This window comes from Falco naumanni, chromosome 5 (assembly GCF_017639655.2).
Source record: "Falco naumanni isolate bFalNau1 chromosome 5, bFalNau1.pat, whole genome shotgun sequence".
Classification (NCBI taxonomy): domain Eukaryota; kingdom Metazoa; phylum Chordata; class Aves; order Falconiformes; family Falconidae; genus Falco; species Falco naumanni.
Window position 1 is genome coordinate 51483650 of NC_054058.1, and position 19987 is coordinate 51503636.

The 19987-nt window shown below is 38.7% G+C and overlaps 1 protein-coding gene across 1 annotated transcript in view; it reads right to left on the reverse strand.

Moving 5' to 3' along the window:
- NELL2 (neural EGFL like 2) overlaps positions 1 to 19987 on the reverse strand; it is a 150170-nt gene that overhangs the window by 66176 nt on the left and 64007 nt on the right. The window contains exons 12-13 of the mRNA XM_040596657.1: positions 17117 to 17245; positions 3013 to 3138 (exon numbers count right to left, since the gene is read on the reverse strand). Coding sequence (XP_040452591.1) covers positions 3013 to 3138; positions 17117 to 17245 — 255 coding nt within the window. The remainder of the gene's footprint in view (positions 1 to 3012; positions 3139 to 17116; positions 17246 to 19987) is intronic.

Consider the following 19987-nt stretch of genomic DNA (forward strand, 5'->3'; position numbering starts at 1 on the left):
ATGGACAAGTTGGTATCTCGATTCTCAAAGCGCAAAGATTTCTACTTTCTGCTTTCTACTATCACAAAAGGCAGATTAGATTGATGGACTTAAATAGAGCAAAAGCAAGGTTGGCTGAGATGGGCTGAGATCCCACACTTTACTGCCTTGAGTCTCTAAACAAAATGGATTTGGAAAATACTTTTCTGTCTCAAGTCCTAAATGTTATTTGTTTAGCTGAATGTCATTAAGGGTCCACTTAAATGAAAACCAAACAAACCAAAAAAAATATGATAAAGGTAAGTATAGTGAGTTTTTGTTGTAAACTACTTGCTTTAAAATACAACGGTATGTTGCAAGGGAAAATCACACTTATGAAAAGTCAGCCATACCTAAGCGTAACAGCCCAGACTAAACCTGTTGGTCTGCCTGCAGGACAGCAAAGTGCTGTCACTAGCATCATAAACTCATTCCCACTGTTATCTTGCACCAATTTATTAACATAGACATCTTTCAACAAAGTCCTGCAAACATGGTTAGTGTTTCTACTACACAGAGCTTATGCTGTTTCTCAGAACAGAGCAACTTTCTTCGGGAGAGACAATGCTAAGCAATCTAGTAGTTTAAAACTTCCATAGGCTCCATGTTAAAGCTACAGCAATATACCCTCCCCACTTGTGTGCACTTTACCTCTTAGATTTGTATCTGGGCAAATGGGTGCACATGAAAGTCTCTGAAATCAGGAGCTTTAATACATGGCAAAACCTGCAAAGAGCAAATAATATGCCGAGGGGTGGAAAACCTACAGCAGTCTCATGTACAGATATATACACTTGCCACCTGCTTTAGTACAGTCCTATAATGTAAATGGTCTCAGTGCCACTCATATAGACTAAAACAAGCACAACATGCCATTTACTGATCAAAGCACGTGACTTTAAATGTATCCCATGTTTCCTTCAATTTTTAAAACACAATTAACCTTTCACTCACTAGTTGTTTGGTGGTGGAAATGTCATGCAAGAGTCTCCTAAGTCTACATACTTCAGTAAGTGACCAGTGCCTCCAGTGGAGGTGCTCACACTGGTCATGGAACCAGAAAAAAAACTGCAGTTATGTTGTGACACATACACTTAATGATGTTAGGTTGCCATTCATGGAAATTCCGCCACCCAACAGGCACTGAAGCCTCGTTGTTGCCTCTCTTTTGGTTTGCCAGTATCCAAAATTCACTACAATTTAATTCCAGAAAAACTCCAGGTCACAAATGACAGTAAGTGGCATTGCTCAGACATACAGAGTCACTGCATGACTTACAGTTCATCTGGCCTAGCAAGACTTTAGATTAGAAATCTTACAAAACTATTTCATCTGCTTTGATTCTTTTTGCATTAACCTTTCCCAGCTTGATCAGGGGACAGGTGGAAAAGAAATCATTCAGTTTTTCACCCATTTTGTTGATTTCACAGAAAACTATAATTTACAAATGTGGAGCCAAATGCAGTTTAGAATGTGAGATCCATAATGGATTTCCAGCAGTTTTTACACCAGTTTGACTGTTCACAGCTCTTTAACTACACTGAACTTCAAAACAGTACGTTTCAGCAAATATGAGGAATGCAATGTGCGGAGTACCGAGAAATAACTTTATTATATTTTATAGGCACTGAATGCCCCTGTGAAGTTGTTTGCGATGGTTTACTGTCTGCAGAGTTCAATCAGAAGAGCAAGTTAAGGGAAACAAAGTGGAAAAAGTATCACAGTGATTTAGATAAAGTCAGTCCTAAAGTAATCCCGACATTCACACTCGGTAGGTAGTGAAACAATTGCTTTACTCAACTGAGAGTGTGGGGAGACGTGAGAGAGCGATCAGAAACACGCTGATTGCTTCAGAAGGACCTGCTGCAAGCAGGCTATAACCTGGTCCTTCAAGAACTGGGCTCACTGCAGTAAAATACTGCTTGCCAGTGTCTGTGAGAGGAATATCAAGTGCAGGTAAGACAGTATGCACAAAAAAAATCACACATACGTCATTTCAGATCCATGTCCCTGTGTGCTGTGCATGTTTGGGCAAGCAAATTATGCCAGTTTATGAAGAAGCTGTTTCTGTACCAAGACATATCATTGATGCTCAAAAACGCCAAGACATAATGGACAGAATTAAACCGATTTTGAAATTTACTTCACAGTGGTGTCTCCACATTCCAAATACGCTCATCCATTTATAGCCAGCTTTACTGTTAGATAATGTGGACTCCAAGAAAGTTTTACTGAACAAACATATTCTCTTATAGAAAGAGGTAATGCTTTCCCCTGTGCACATGAAATAGTGGTATTATTTTGTTCACACACATTTTTCTTCACTGAGAAAATGTGCCACAGCTTTGAATAATACTTGCTTTATCTGGCTAGTAGGAAAAAACACATTCCTCTCCCTGGAACACTTACAGTCAACCTGGCTCTGATATGGAAGGCTGTTCTAAATGTTCAGTGTTCATTCCATAACGCTAAAATATCCTGCAATAAAAGAAGACTATAAGACAAGAAGACAGAAAATCAGCATGAATCCAGCACCTCCTCTAGAGCATCCACTGGCAGTAGAGGAAAAAGGGAAGATGCAGAGATTAGACCAACCATGTTGTCCAGTGGCTCAAGGCAGAGAGAGCTCCTGCCCTCTGAACTCAGGATTCAGCTGGGGAACCTCCCCAGTGCAGGCGAAATCAAAATGAGGAAACAGTCACTTCTAATACGCAGAAAATTTAACTCCATCAAAAGTCTGCAGAAAAGTCATTTTAATTCAAGTGAACTCCAGATTGCCTTATAATTTCAGGCAAATGATACAGCATACACACAGTCTGTAACATGCATTAGCTTTTCTGCACTGTAACCTTGTAATTATTTTGAGTTTCATTCTGTTTAATGTTTCACGTAGACATTCTATGACTCTAACAAATACTAACTTCAGAAGAATCACACCAGTGCTCCTAAATACCACCATTCTGTTATTTTCTTTTGCAAATACATAGCTCTTACCTGTACAGGAATAATCATCAATGCGTATATATCCTGTTTTGCAGATGCACATGAAGGATCCTGGTGTATTTACACACATGGTATTCTCACGACAGTAGTGCCGTCCTTCAGCACACTCATCAATATCTGTGAATAAGGCAGAGAAACATGAGTCAATGTCAGTGGTGTTCTTTGCAATCTCTCAATACACTGCTGCTCACTTCCACCAGTAGTGGGTTAGACTAAAAAGTTACTTGAACAGCAATGCATTTTGGTAAGTTTTGTTGGCTTTGTCCTTTAAAAAAAACTGCTTGAAGTGTTCAAACAAGAGAAGCAGCACAAGCTTTCTGTGAATAGCTGTTAGCGGAGTTACAAAGAAGATTACATTGGCTTACATCTTTCCTTTTGAAGTGCCTATGATGTTATTCCTGTGATTTAAAAAAGAACAAAAAATATAACTGGGGTCCCAAAGAGCAGACCAACTGCCTCAGCACCGCAATGCCATCCATCACTGTACCTGTAGTCATTGCAGCCATCAGTATACAAACACTACTATATGCATACTATATGCCTTTGATCTAAGACGTATTGTTGTTTGGGAAAAAACTGTAAGGAACATGGCAAGATCTGAAAAGACACAAGAACTTACTATAAGTTTATCTTAGAACTATAAAGTAGCCAATCAGTAATTTTAATATATAAGAACACATATCTATAACTATACATATCTACATACATATGTATATAGATACATACATACACACTGTATCTGAAAGGAACCAGAAATAATCTCATTTATATAAAGACTTGCTCTGACAGAAAAAATTGCTCTTGATAAAATACTTGTCGGGGTGAAATACCTGCTGCAGTATAAACTCCAGACATAAATCACTGTACGTATGGACTTCTAGATCTGATTGGTTTTGATACTCCCTTGGGCTGCAGAATTAAGATACATTTCTTGTACCAAGTTATATTTCAATGGCAAGAAGAGAAAGCACCACAAATAAAAAATAAAAAAATTCTGCACACTATTATGCCACAAAAAAGAAAAGCTGTATTAATTTGGAAGTGCTTAGTAGCATGCTGTTCCTGTAATACTAACGATAAAGAAAGCATTACTGAGATGCTCTGTACATCTGGTTATATTGTCATGCAATGTGCCACTGAACCTTGCTATAAAAGTATGTTAAAAATCAGAAGGGTGGATTGTTGACTTGGGTTTTTCCTGCTCATCAGTTTTGATTTCCTCCTTGTTTTCAATGATGTTTACAGCTTTCAGAGTTGCAAACAAAATCTCTGGATGGAAAACAGTGTTGTGTTCCAGAGTCTGATGATAGTTCAAAACAATAGACTGGATATATAAACTCAAATCAGGGTTGACTTCTTAATGCTGCAGTGCTAAAAGTCAATAGTTTAAACTCCTGTACTTTACTCCTGTTTAGGTCGTATGCTTATCTTCCAGTTCTTCCCTTCTTCCCAGTGCCTTTAGATCGATAGCTACTTACCAGCTGCATTCCTCGCCTGCTTTTTGTTCCCCTTTACATTCCCAGAAGAAGATTTTACTTCCAGTACAAAACAATGCAACACACTATTAGCAATTCCGTACTAATTTCCTAATTTCATTAGGTTTTGAAAAAAACTTCTACTTTCCCCAGTTTCTCTGCCCAGTGCAACTGTTCTGCTGGAGAGCTGTGGACAGTTGGCTGTAAACCACAAAGGTCTTCACTACAAATGCTCAGGGTGATGAGCTCAGCCTGCTTTGTACAAATTCAGTTCTTAAGAGTTTTGACAGCCAATATACTTCAGCTGATTTTCTTCCCTTCCTTTCACTGTAAGCTCTGCAGGCATGGAAGAATCATTGCTCTATTAGGGTGCTGGTTTGAAAAACCTGACTTTCTAATTTTCATGTACATACACAAAGGTGTATTTAACAAATTTAATAAATTGAAATAAGTGTATTGCATTTACAGTGAGCACAGTGAGCATACTAAAGCTCAAAATACATTTTGTGAAAGTAATCTAAGAAAGCAAAAAACAAGTGAATCTATCATAAGGCTATCACAGAGGCAGCTGGGTTTGCATGGGAAGTGGAACGTGGGACAGGTCTCCCGACATGCAGATGTTCTGCAGAAGCATAAACGCACAGATCACAAAAGCAGCCAGCAGTTAAAACATACAAATGCCACCACCACAAATAATGCAACTTGTGTCTTTCATAATTTCAGTTCACAACTCTATATTAAATTAATGGTGTTGATTTGTATTTAAGTAACAACATCAGTCTTCCAAGAAATCAGAGGCCTTAAGTTCCTGGCATCAACAGACAGCCTAGGAGCTGGCTTTGGCACCCTCAGTAAATTCTACTTAAAGATTCAAAGCCTCAAAATCATTAAACAGAACTATCTCAAAAACTATATTAATGATTGCTTTGGCAGGTAAATAGCCACAGGAGACCCAAAAACTCTAATGGTTTTCATTTTGCAGTGAAAAACTTAAAGCTAATGCTACTTTGATTCAAACCTCCTAATTTAAAAATGTTCTAAATAAAAGCTTTCATTTTGCCAACATACCACACATCGAGCTTTTGCAAAACACTTCATTTATAATTGCCTTTATTTCAAAACCTTGTTTGTACAATTGTTACCAAAAAAAAACCCCACAAACCAAACACAACAAACCCACAGCTGATCAAGTTAACTTTGAAATGTTTCATTTGAACAAATCTAACACTTTTTTTTCAAGCTCATTTCCGAAGATATTGTCCACATTTTTTAAACGCTCACTGGAAAACAAAGCTCTTTCCCACCCAGTTCTCTAGAAAACCTGTACAGAATGCACAGCAAATAAAGTGATAATTATTGCTACTATCATACTATTATATTACATTGGCACCTAAAGACCCTAATCAAGTGTCAAAACCATTGATAAGAAGCTGCTTTTACAGTTTGCAACTTTAGCACTGAATTACAATGCCACTGAACATGAAAGATAAGTAATATAAAAAGGGTAAAGTGGCAGTCAAATGACAACTAGTCACGCAGAGACTGACCACACTAAACCCATGTGATTCCATTCCCCCTGTGGCACTCCAAATGCAAGCTTCCTGTACATTAGGTTAAGGTATTACAGATCAAGGAAGACTGAACCGGGGCAGGGAAGAGCCCATCTGTTCTCTTTCAAAGCTACCAAAGTAAAAGCCTTTCCATCCTGCTTACTGGTTGAAACACTTCTATAGCCTTTTATTCACCTTTAGATACAAATGCACTAAGTACAACAGAAAACCTGATGCATTTCAATATCTAAGAAAGCCTACAACATTCATCTTAATTTTCCCCTGCCAAAAGCCTAGTTAGCATGTTAATGCACATTAATGTCTTACTGTTTAGCCAGTAAGATGCTGAAGTCAGTTCAATAGGATGAATGCACCTCTCCAATGGCTGTACACATTCAACAATAAAGACTTGTGTGCTTGGAGTCTGTGATGTGATACTGAGCCACCGGCTGTGATGTACTGACAACAACGTAGTCATGGAGATCATCAACCTGCTCTGTTCCCAGTGGAACAGATAAAAGAGGCATCTCTGGGAAAATTGTTTAATGCAAAAGTGTTTGGAATATGCACTTCAATGATTTATTTATACTTGCAAAAACATCAAAACTAAAAAAAAAAAAAGCCTTTCCTCATCCCCCCCAAGCACTCAAACAAAATTTATGCAAAATATATAACCCAGGAAAAGCTTCCCTGTATCCCTTCCTCCTGCACCCTAATGAGTTTGCTTCCCTAGAGTGAAATTCCCAGTTATGTTTTACAATCCCATTAATAAGAGAATTTGACCTGCAATCTATAAATCATTGTTGACCAAAGCCTCACACTAACAAACAAAGCTTCTCCTTAGGCCTCACTATCCATCATTGCCTTTATCCATGACAAAAGCCTGCCAGAACAAATGAGTTTGGTACTAAGTCAGTAAATCTGGGCTGTAAAGAGAGAAGCCTATTTCCAGAACTGAGGATCCTTTATCAATAGTGTCCTGCCTCCAACCATTTCTTTTAAAACTCAATGGCACCTAGCACCAGCGGAAGTCACACTTACAGAGGCATATGGTGGGGCAGGGAGATGCTCTTGCAGGACTTTTGCAACAAATATTGACTACCTAGGAAGAGAGCAAATGGGAGCATAAAGAGCTTTATTTATAAAAATTTGTTTTTTAAGTGTATCAAAAATTATCCCAAACACAGGAGCAAAGTAGATTAGACCTACAATTTTAAAACAAAACAAACAAAAAAACGACTGTTTTGTGTTAACATCCACATTTCCAGGTTTTCCACCTGTCCCACACAACCTCATCAGCAAACCTCCATCCTGACCTGAGAGCTCCACTGCCAAGAGCAAAGGCATCATTTACCCACCATTCCTGCGAATCTTGGGCCTCTCTGCTGAGAATCCCAAGGATGGATGCCAGTAATGATGGTCATCATAAAGAGTCTTCAGGCCCTTATTTTTACCATTACTGGCTGACTCATAGAGAAATCGATAAGCTGGGAAAGGTTGAGACTTCCTGGTGTGGTCTCTGACCCAGAAAAAGGGCATCACAAGATCAACAGGTACTACTGACCCGTTAAGGGACTATGAAAGAGGAGAACGAACAGCAACCAATACCATTGAAAAAAGTAAACATGGATTTAAAACCAACACAACCTTTCCTACATTCTAGACAGAGTCACAAAGGAAAACAAATTCTGTCCTTTTTGTTTCTCTTTGTCTTCCCTCCACCAACAGCAGCCCTACCTTTCTCACCTTCTACCTCTAACACTTCTCTGTGGTTTTCCTCCCTCACCCACTTTCTACCTGAGTTAGTTTGGTCCTGTCTCCAGATATTGCTCACCTCACATCTCCTCCTGTCTTCAACCCATCCCCTCACCAGCTCCTCCTCCTTAAAAGACAAAGGAGAGATCATAACTTCCATAACTCTGAAGCAAGTTCTCACCAGCTTACCCATCTGTGGAAATATGCGGGTTTTTTTCCTTTCACCACTTTTTTTCCTTTCACCACTAAACTCACTATCTCACCCTCAAACTCTTCTTCACAACTGCTCGAGTGTTCAGTACATTAAAACTTCCCAGTCCACTGCTCCAATAAAAATGTTCTTAGTAGGGTCTCTCCCACTTCCCCAACTGTATTTCCCAGCTCCTATTCTCTTCAGGCTCCCTTCAGCTACAGCCTGGTTTCAGTAACTCGTGGCTTCCACAACATTGTCCACCTATGTGTCTCTTCCTGCATATACCCCTTCTCACCTGCTGTCTAACTCTAGCACAGCCCTTGCTCCTCCGCCTCCTCCCGTTACTATTTCTAGGTTCTCCATCACCAGGCAAGTCTATGGTTTAACTACTACTGTTACTCCAAACAGCTGCAAACCAATCACTGCGCTTTTGTTTTGCTTTGCTCTATCAAATCCAGTGTAGCAGTTTTTCCAACTGACATATTCCACAAAGGATAACTCAACTTCAATCAAAATTGTGCACTTTCTCACAATCTCCCACATTATTTATTCCAGCTGACTGCACCACCACAGTTGTCATTACTCATACCCTCTGCAGATAATCTTTGACTTTTTCTTCTCCTTATATATATAGCCCTGTACCTTTGATGTTTCCAACAGCCAGTAAGAGGCCTGGCTCCAGCAGCAAAATTACCAAGTGGTCATGCTTATACAATCTGCCTCTGAAACTGGGGGGGGGCAGTTGTTGTTGGATTTTTATTGTTTTTATTTTTGCCTACCTCTCTGCAGCTATGTGTCTCTCCTCCCTTGAAAGAGAAAAGCACTAAAAGCTAAGGAATCACAATATAACTAACCTTGTGAACCAACTACAAGAACATACCCCATGTATTGAGTTAAAACATACAAAAATAACCTCAAGCATACACAAAGACCAAGGAGAAAAAATAAAATAACCTTCCACCATCCCCACCATGCTGCTCCTGGCAAAGAACTTGGGCTACTATCAACTCACTGTAGCAATGCATACAGAGGGTAAGAGGAAATGGGCAGCTACTTGTATCTACGGTTACTGAATTATTAATGGACCTTAGAAGAAACTGAGTGAGTTGGATTAGAAGTGTTAGCACTGTTGTAACTGAACTAATAAGAGATTGTTGTATCTTGACTAGACTGCTAAAGCATCAATTAAGCTAAAAATAAATTCAAATTACTGGATCTTCACACAAGCTGTATTCTTTCCTCGCCCATAACTAAACTGCACAGATAACACATACACACATTGTACACATCTTGGTGCTTTTCCCTTCACATTATTTTTCAACCTCTGTCTTTGCTATAAGTTCATGATTTCTTTGTCCATCTCCTGCAGCCTGAGAGGGGGCTATTAGGGACTGAAAATACTCTTAAAATAAAAGCAAAGTCACTCAAGGTCTATATTCCCTGACAGAAGCTCTATATAGCTTTGAAAGGACACAATACAACAATACAGCATCTTAGAAATATCATTTTTAACAGTACAAAGAGTTGTTTTTATTTCAACTTGCCCCAGTTTTTGGATAGGAAGACAGACAGTTGAGATAAAACTGTCCTTGTTAAACATGCAGTAGGAGATACTGTTCAACAGCTACCTGTGCAAGTGAGACACTTGGAAGAAAATGAAATCTTCATCTCAGTCTCATGAAAACATCACTGGACTTCACATACATTATACAGTTTAAAATATATATATATCAGACAGGAAATTTTTGAAAACAAATATTGTCTGCTATCATGTAATGTTTTACTTGGCAAACTGCATCTTCTTACTATTTAATATCTTATAATTAATTCATATGATAGTGTATACATGATAAAACAAGTAATTATATATAGTTATCTGTCAGATATGAAAGCATCCCAGGGGGGCCTTTCCTTAGGCACCAAATAACTAGTCTGATGTAGCTGCATACTGAGAATAAAAAGGATGCTGTATATAATTAATTAGTGAATTCCAAAAATCAGAACAACTTACTGAGACTCCAGTTCATGATCCATCCCCCTCCAGCACAGCACTCAGAAATAGGTCTTTAGATTTGAATTGCAAAACAATCTTTTTTTTTTTTTTGAAGTATGACAGCTTCTCATCATTTTGAACTGTGAATGTCACGAATTTAGATATAATTGCCACTGTTAGTCTATTTGTTTCCCCCTGTTTTAAAAGGGGACTAAGCAGCATTAATATTTTTATATAGAAACTACAAATATATATCAGATTCTTCTCAGGAAGAGACAGCACAGATTGTACTGCATGTGTGTATTTTAAAAGTCCTCACCAGAAGACAGATGCGTGTGTAACAGAGTAGTACCTGTAAGCTGTGGTGAGACCCCTGTGGGTGGGTTAGACTGTATTTGGGGGTTGCGTCGGGTCTAAAGCATGCAGCACATTCTTGCAATCTATCCAGTAGATTACTGCTTGTTCTACAGAAACAAGTGGTGGTATCACAACTCAGTAGTCTCTCAAATGATGCCACACTAGTGTGAGTACCACAACTGATACAATCACTGTGGCTGCTATTACTCTGCACTCTTCATGAAAGAATATTTATTTTAAATTCAGTTTGGCTTAATGCCAGGCATTTCTGCGTCTTTATTACAGCTCTTGGGGATCCAGCCTCTACATATTGTTAAGCTATGCCACACTTCTAGACTGCGATTTTAAAAGTTTCAAAAGAAAACCAAGTAGCTGGCTGTGGGTACTTTTAGCACAGTGACAGCATATAATTCTTTCAGTAGTCACCTCCCAGCTACTAGTGAAAACTGGAGAGAAAGGAAAACACAAACAAAATTAAGGCTTTAGTATATTTTCTCTTTTGCTTTGAGGTTGCAGATTTAAGCAATTTTATGAAAACTTTCACCTTAATTTCTCATTTAAAGACAAAATGCAACATATGTTTTTATTGCTGGTGGTAAAGGGCTGCTCTCAGTACAGTAAAGCATCTCCTTACCAGGCACTGGTAGCACAGAAGAGTTTACAAGAGTTTCCAAGAGGCTCCTTTTATATGATTAGTTTCAGCTTTTTTTTTTTTTTTTAATCATAGTAACATCACTGTCAGTCCTGCCTATGGGTGGATGATAGAATCAGTCTGAACATACTTCTGTAGAAGTAATTAAAAATCGAGTAACACTGAATCACATCCTGTAATTTGTATACATACAAACTATCTATGCCACTATTACAGGCAGTGGTACTATTTGTACCCCAGTATGCATCACACTTTATGAACTGGTGTCAGGATACTGCTTGCACACTTTAAGTTAGGAATATGCTTTATTAACCTGCTGAATAAGAGCCGTGGGCAACCAAGAAGGATTTGACGCACTCTGACACACTGACACATTAGAACTGGCCTGATAACTCTTCATATTTAGTTTTCTTATTAACATAATGATGGAAATAAGATGACAATTACTGCCTTCGCTGAGAAAAAAATTATAATCTATTAATACTGTTTAATATTAATGTTTAATTTAATATTAATAATGTTTAATTACTTTTTAATAGAGATTTGGAAACAACACTCTGCCCTCCTGGAGCGAAAGTTTTTCTTTCTGCTTGATTAGTTTTCAACCCAACTGAAAATGACAAGGTAATGACTCAAACACTGCCAACTGACGGAGATGGAAATCTATTTCTTAGCTATATATGATGCTATTTCAACATCTCACTTACAAATAAGAATTCATGTATGAAGACAGCAGCTCAGGTAACCTTCCCAGTTTATCAAAACTGACAGTACTGCATAGCTCCTAAGCAGGACTCTCATCCAAAAATATTGTGCATACCATGAAGACAGCAAAGCTAGCAAACATGCCAGTAATGGTTATTAAAAACCCAGAGGACTTAATAAAATATATTTTAATACTCCGGGGTTTACCTCCATTACAGAGATCTCCATCCTACTTATGCTCTTCCCAATGTTACACTTGCTTAAAGAAAAAAATCTGTTGATTACTGTACTCGGCCAATATGATCCTATTGCAATTTGATTATTACTTTTCATCTTTTGTAAGATTTCTTCTCTTCACTGAAATCTGTAGAAATCAGGCTTATTCTGAAAGTGTAGTTTACTTTGTAATCCATAGTTAAAAACAACAAGATTAACAGTAAGATTAACAACAGATTGTACTAATTACATAAGTGAAGAAGTGTCATGCTTTTGCTGTTGGGGAAGAGGCTTGAATAATGCATTGGTATTTTTACCCAAACATAGGGATAAATTAATAAATCTTTCCAAGCAGAATAAGAAGATACAACCCTGAGCTAAAGGAAACCTGACGAGGACCAGCCAAGTGGCGCTTCCAACGTGCTTTCGATGTCTACTCCGGAAAGAGACGACTGCTTACTTCCCTCCACCAATGATGAGTCAAGTCAAGCCAGCTTATTCAAAAGCAGATTTCTAAACTGAAGACTTTCTCCCCTCAAGGGAGGATCATTAGTGAAGCTGATGCAATTCTCAAATGCAGACAGTCACTTGGTCTTTGGTCTCAGTTCAGCTGCTACACTTGAAACTGGGACAAACATGGCAACAGCAAAGAAACTAGAGGAGTTACTGAGGGAAAAGGATACATTAGGATAAAAATAGAAAATGGTTTCACAAAGATTTGTTTAATAATATTAAACGATCCCCAAAACGATACCAAAAAAGATAAGGTAGCTAGGTTGTGTACTGTGCAACTAGTACAACTAAATTCCCGTATATCAGAAAATAAACATTATGGTCCACAGATAACCATAAGGTAAATTTGTGAAGTGTGAAGGGTTGACCTTTGTGAGCAATTCAGCATCTGCCAGCTGCTTGCTCACTGCCCCCTCCAGTGGGATGGGGAGAGAACCAAAAGAGCAAAAGTGAGAAAAAACTCACGGGTTGTGGTAAAGACCATTTAATAAGTGAAGGGGAAAAAAAGGGAGAAAAAAAATGATTCAAAGGCAATCACTCTCCAGCTCCCACCAGCAGACTGATGCTCAGACAGCCCTCCCAGTAACCACCACCTTAGAAAAGGGTACCCCCATTTTTACTGCTGAGCACGTCGTATGGTCTGGGATATCCCTTTGGTCAGCTGGGCTCAGCTGTCCTGGCTGTGTCCCTCTCAATCTCTTGCCCACTCCCAGCCTATTCACTGCAGGGGGAGAGAGAAACAGAGATGGCCTTAACACTGTGCAAGGCTATTCAGCAATAGCTAAAATATTCCCATATTATCAACACTGTTCTAGTCACAAATGTAAACCACATCACCATACAAGCTGTTATGAAGAAAATTAACTCCATCTCAGCCAAAATCAGTACCTGATGTAAAACGGCCTCTGCATCAGGCAAAATCCTCTGTGATAAAGAAGCAAATAATCTGGTTTTCTAAGATCATGTTCAGTCCTGGTGCTTACAAAAGATTACTGAATTCTCCTGTCTTCTTTCTTGAGCCTACTCTCCTCCCTATTTAATCAGCAATCCTTGGCAACGCTTCTGGAGTGAAATCAGATTTTGCACAAAGATAGCTGAGTGCTATTATTAAATCAGAAAATTGGATTTCAAGCAATCCTTCCAAGTTCAGTCTCCAAAGAGTACAAGTAACACCTCCTCCCCAAACACATCTTTTAAGGACCGCCAAAAGTGCATGACATGGTACGTGAAAACAGCTTAGGTTCGAGGATCTGAGAAGAACACCTAAAGCTGCCACCAGCAGACTATTTGCAAACCCATCTTATTTGAAGTATGGATATATTTCACTCTTCTAGATGCATGAGAATATCTTGACAGCCAAGAGTCAAAAACTTTATCCTTAAAAATATTTTCAGCATAACCACCAACACAAATGTAGCAGGGACTGAATACTATTTGAAATATCAGAGGTCAATCATCAGTTTGAGGGCACTGCAGGTATTGCCTTGGAAAAGACTAATTGCACTTCATCAGAACATCTGTTTTTGTAAAGCATTGATATCAGGTAGGCTATACACCAAGGATGCTATATTTAAAAGCACCTACACTCAGGCAGCACAGCGTAATTCATACCCAACCTGCCCACGAGGTATCTCAAACTGCATAATAACCTGAGGCAGAAAACACACTTCAGAGTACTTGGAATAAGGCTTACAGCAGATGAATGAAGAAATCCCAACTCATTAAGTATTGCTTTAAACAGTCCTCCAAGGGAAAGATAAATGTGACATAAATATTAACAAATATAATTATTATTATAATAAAACAGAAAGGTATCCACCATAACAGTATCTAAAGACATTACACAGCTTTGGAAAAGCAGCATTTCTTTCTAGGATAGAAGCCAAACTCTTCCATAATTCAGATGAAATTCATGCAGCTTTTCCAGACTCACACCGAAACCAGCTTTGAATATATTTTTTTTTTTCCTTCTACCTTAAGGAGAAATTCTGCCAATGGAAGCATCATTATTGCTGTTTATTCTTTGAATTTTGACAGTGCTGAGGCACAAATCAGGATCATATTTAGCGAGGCTTGGCTCTAACACAGAATCAATGACATCCAGTTTTGCAGTCTATCTGAAGTTTGTTAAGTGCGAGCACAGAAGCAGCTATCACACCCACGGGCTTCAGCCACTACAAAAAGCATTCTCTGAAAGGCTTTTGTGTTAACCCAGCATTTCTACAGCTTGGCTTTGCTCATAATTAAAACCACAATAACAGCACAGTGAAGAAAGGCTATGTGCTGAGAAAGGGAGGTTGGGACCATTTCAGCTTTTCAAGATGAGGGACAGGACTCTGAAAAGATTTGGTGTTACGCTGTTGCTGTTATGCCCTTTGCTATTACATTGTTCGATATTGAGGTAAGGAGTCTCTTTCCAGAAATAAGAAAACTCAGCACTCAAAGAGACATTTGGGTTGGAAAAGGGATACAATACTAAAAGCACAACTCTGAAAAAGCAGGGGTAGTTCAGTTCCCTGCCCTTTCTCTTCCACAAAATCAATCCTAAAGTTTCAATCTGCCACCTTATTTCCCCTCCTTCCAGCGTCTGACCTGCACACTGTCAGGGTGGCCAGTCGAGGCCAGGTACACACCTGTGTACCAAGTGTGCACAGTTCAAGTGTGGTGCTTACACTGCAGCTACCGTACACAGCGAGCAGCGAAATCAGTCTGGTTTGCCTGCTGAGTTACGTTTGACCCTGACTGGGAGAACCTCACCTGACAGGGACCCAACATCGTGAGTTTTGCTTATGTGGGTGCAACTTCCTAATGGGACTTACTCCCGCTATCTTCAACATGAGCAAGTATTCCTGGACCAGGCCCTAAATCGTCAACTTTTTAAGGGATAATTTAATGCATCCAAACATAGTGGTACATAAAATTATTTTAATGTAAATAATGTGTCCCAACCTTTTATTTGCTTATGCAAGCTTTTCGAAAGCAATTAAGCAAGTATCATTTGCCTATTCAGAAGCAATTGAGCCAAGCAATCTTCTCAAAAAATCATCATGCTGAATTCAGGTCCTGCACAAACTGGTAAATCCACTTATACTACAAATGCATCAGTCTCACATACGATAATCTACTGTGTCTTCATCTAAACATTTCACCACCAACGCTGATCAAAAAGCTTCTTTTTTTTTTTTTTTTTTTTGCTTATGCCTGGCAAGTTCCACACTCTAATTTGAGTGGTATTGAGATCACTAAGAGAGCGTAACTTGGTTTTCTGCTTTCATTCAGCAGAGTAACAATAGAGATGCAGAAAAAAAACCCTTCTTAAAGCACTGATTTCACCATAACTCCATCACTCCAGTGACCCCCTTGAATAGGAAATGACTGATGACTTCCCAGAAATGCAGATCTGCAGCCTAAGCCTCAGCATAGTCTCCAGGGACTATGGGATAAGAAGTGGGTAATGCTGCAACACAGAACAAGCTATACAGCAGGTCCTGATGTCAGATGCCTGCTGCAACATGATGAGGGGCAAAGGATTTGTTTCTGCATGATTTTTAGTTGAACTTCTCAAAACACGCCTCCATCTAAAGGCTTATCATAAACGTTAAGCAGAGACGTATGTGAAGCAGAATTAATTATTCATTCCTTTCCTGAAAATACTCATGAATTCTCAAATCTAGATCTACAGATGAGCATTCCCACTGATGTTACTGCAGGTACTAACTCAAGTAAGTGGCAGGCATTAACTTTTGCAAAGTTCAGCCAAAGGAACAGTCTTAAAAGGCCTTGATTCATCCCATTTAATTGGGCATCACCAGAGAACAATCCAGCTATGAGATGGGACTGCAGAGCACCTTAGACTCCAACTCACAGATGCTCTACTTACAATTTAGCAGGCTAGATCTGAACCAAACTGCTTATTGGTCAAAGGCCATCCTGCTGCCAACACTTAAGCTTTATGGTAAGGATGGCCTGACAGTACACTAGCATTATATTGCAGAATCAGAGTTTTCACAAGTAAGAGCAACAGTCAGCACAAAAGCTAAGAGACTGTGCACAGGACTTTGGCTCTTGCTGCTGGAGTGGGGATGCTTTTTTTTTTCCACAGGATTCCGCTAGGTTGTAAAGACACAAGTTATAGAGGCTTCTCTTCTGATTAAGTAGCTTGTTGCTCTTTGAAAGTGAAAGAGTAGCTCAAATAATAAATCATTACTGAGCATGATGAACAATACTAGAATCTAGTCTACGGCATCTACTTACTCCCTGGGGTGAGAGGTTGGGAACAGGCAGCAGTAAAAAGAGACTATAAATGTTATACTAACATGTTATTCAAATGGTTGACTTTCAGATTCCCTGAATATCTGAACACCATGAAGAAAAAAAGGAAAACCTTCCCATGGAAACATCCTGGGCTAGCGGTCGGACTTGATGATCAAGGTCATTGACTTAGATCTTTTCCAACCTAAGTGATTCTATGATTCTAATTCAAGATCTCAGCCATAGTAACTTGCCACTTCAACACTGATCAGATTTTTTTAATTTTTTTTAACAAACTTAATTGAAGACATAATTAGTTTATTAATATACTGCATATCTAATTCATTGCATTTAACAGACTTAGAACTTAAGAATCAATACATTCATCCCACAGCAATTCATACAGCAAAGCTAAGCATCTACAGAAGGCATCACCTTCACAGTAGGCGTTGTCCTCTCGAAGGGCTCGGAAGCCATCTCGGCAGCTACAGACAGCTCTGTCATCTAGGTTCCGGCAGACAGAATGCTCCATACAGTTATGTCCTTCGGTGCAAAAGTCATGGCCTGTACAGAAACAAATATGATTGAGGGTTAAAAAGAATTCAGGGATTATAAAACATCCTTGTCAAAGACAGTCCTATCTTTTTCTCACTTAGGTCAAAGAATACCTTTCTATTAGCCATGAGATACAGAAAAATAAATTGTACCAAGCATGAAACAGATAAAAGGAGTAGTAAAAGCCACAAGAACAGACTGTCTCTAGGTCTTCGATTCAATTTCAGGTTATGGCATTGATCTAAGGCAGCTGGATAGGAGGCTTGTTTAAATCGCCTTACTGTCTCCTTGTCATTGTTAAGTAATTTAAGTAATTTTACAGGAGACTTCTTAGTTATATATTTACCTTAATTTGTTTGTTTGTTTGTTTTGTTCGGACATTTATAAAAGGGCTCAATAGCTTAGATACTCAGTAGCTCATTTACTAGTGATACCACTTTTTTCTCTAGCACTTTTTGTTCCCAGAAGTATTTATAAAATCTTTCCACATTTAACTGAAAGTCTTTGATTAACATTGACTTGTTTTGCTTTTCTCTTCCCCTTATCTCTTCCTTTCACGCTCCACTGACTGAATACTCTTTGCTGATTGCATCATCCTTTCCATTTCAGAGACATTTATTTTTAAAATCTCACCTTTCAGCCATCCTTACTTCCTATTTTTTCCCTTTTATTCTTCCTGAGCGTAACTGTTTTCCATTGCACCTTAATTACAAATTTTTAAGATTCTGAAGTTTTTTTCCAGGCTGGAAAATTTAGATTGAACCTTTCAACTCAGTATGTTTTTTCTAATTCCTTCTGTTTGCTCTCATGAAATCTAATGCTGCTATGTTGCTGAACACCATTAAATTGTCCTTTACTTCACTGAATTCAAACTGGTTCTAGTAACTGACTTGAAGCTTCCACAATTTCCACATCTGTCTATAAAGGTGTGGAGCTTGTCTCCTTCATTGTTTTCTCAATAACTTTAGTTGTTCAAAGTTTCCTTCTTTAACTAAGGCATTAGAATTGATCAAGCAGCAGTACTTCACTGTTGTTTTCCAGTAACTATTTTCTTCTCTTCAAAACCTCCCACAGGAAAACTAAGGAACGTGGGTCAGGCTCGGGGGACCAGGACTGTTCTAACAGCAACAGCTCCAGAATGCAAGCTGGAATCAGGCTGCAACATAGACCTCCTACAAAATAACAAATTAGTCAGCAGAAAAGATTATTATTTATATCACTCCACCTGGCTTCTGCTTCGTATTTTGCTATGAAAGAGCTTCTACCCCTAACTTCACACAAGCTGTTAAATGAGCACTTCAAGCCGGACAACAGCAGCATATGCTTGGAGGTCTGGTCATAGAGGTGATTTGCACTCAGGCAGTTCATCAACAGTGTGAACCAACACAAGCCAAGCAAGACAAGAGAAACAGAAGAGCCCGTTAAAGGCAGAATGTTTTAGTACCGAGACTGAGTGACATGGTCATGCTGCAAACATCACAGACCTACCAGGATATGAGGCTGACGTCTTACTTTCTCTCTTTCTTTCCTGCTGTGGATTGCCTCACTGCAACCTAGAGATACGCTTAAGTAATGTTACTTAAACATTATAACTCACCTTAGCTACCATGGTGGTGTTATCTGACATAGGACATTAAGAAGCAAAAAGCTCTATATGCTTTTACTAGCATTAGAGGGTCTTCATTACACATCGATGACAGCAGAAGTGTGTGTATCAAGAGCAACCTCTGGCCATGGCAACACCGACTCTTTGTCTTTTTGTTGTCTTTCTCATGAAAGCCTCAGTTAATGACAAAGCAATAGTCTCATTTTCTCATTTTTGGATTTCCTGGCCTGGATTGGTTTGTATCAGATTTTGGCATTAAGTAAATAAGAACATATATGTCATCCAGAAAAGGTGATGGCTTTTTTACTGACTTTTTGTTATTCTTACGATTCTCAACACTTATGTATCAGCTACCTTAATAAACAAAATACATGCTGCTGAATAATAGTGTAAAACAGCTTCTTGTTTAACGAATAAGCTCCAGAGCTCATGAGATGCCAAGCTAGTATGATTCAGGGAGAATTGAAAACGTTCAGAAAGCACTCATCTGACATATATTAAAATTTTCTAGCTATACCAGGCAAAAGAAATACATAATTGTTTTCTCTGAGCCACTGAAGATGTTACAGAAAATTATTTAAAAAAATCTTTTTGACTGTGATAGACTTCAAGACCTCTCAACTTCCCTTAAGTTCCTTTCTTCTACTTTCTTATATCTCTGCTTGATGTCATTAATCATATCCTTCGTGTTTGCGCTAAGTAGCACAAAAACAACTATAGCTGCACCCTTCTTTTCACTGAATTACACCTAAAATCAGCCCAAGAGTCTAACATCTTCTTTGATGCCAGGTATCAATATATCATATTTAGCTATAGAAGAAACAGACGTAGCCACTTGAAGATGTAATTGCTCATAGCTTTGAAGATACTGGTATTAGTCCAGATCAAAAGAGTGCACTCAAGACACAGAGTACTTCCTGCAGCTTTCTCCTTCAGTAAAGATCAGACTGGGTGTAACATACAAAGGTTCTTTGCATACAAAAATATTCACTAAATCTTCTGCCTCTACATGCAGACTACAACCCCAAACAGGTAAAGAAGTTACTCCAGTCTTCAAACAACTGTATAGCACCAACAGTTCTCAGAAAGAGACATCTCAAAGCATCTCAGAAAGATGGTGGTGAACATGGACATTTCCCCAATCT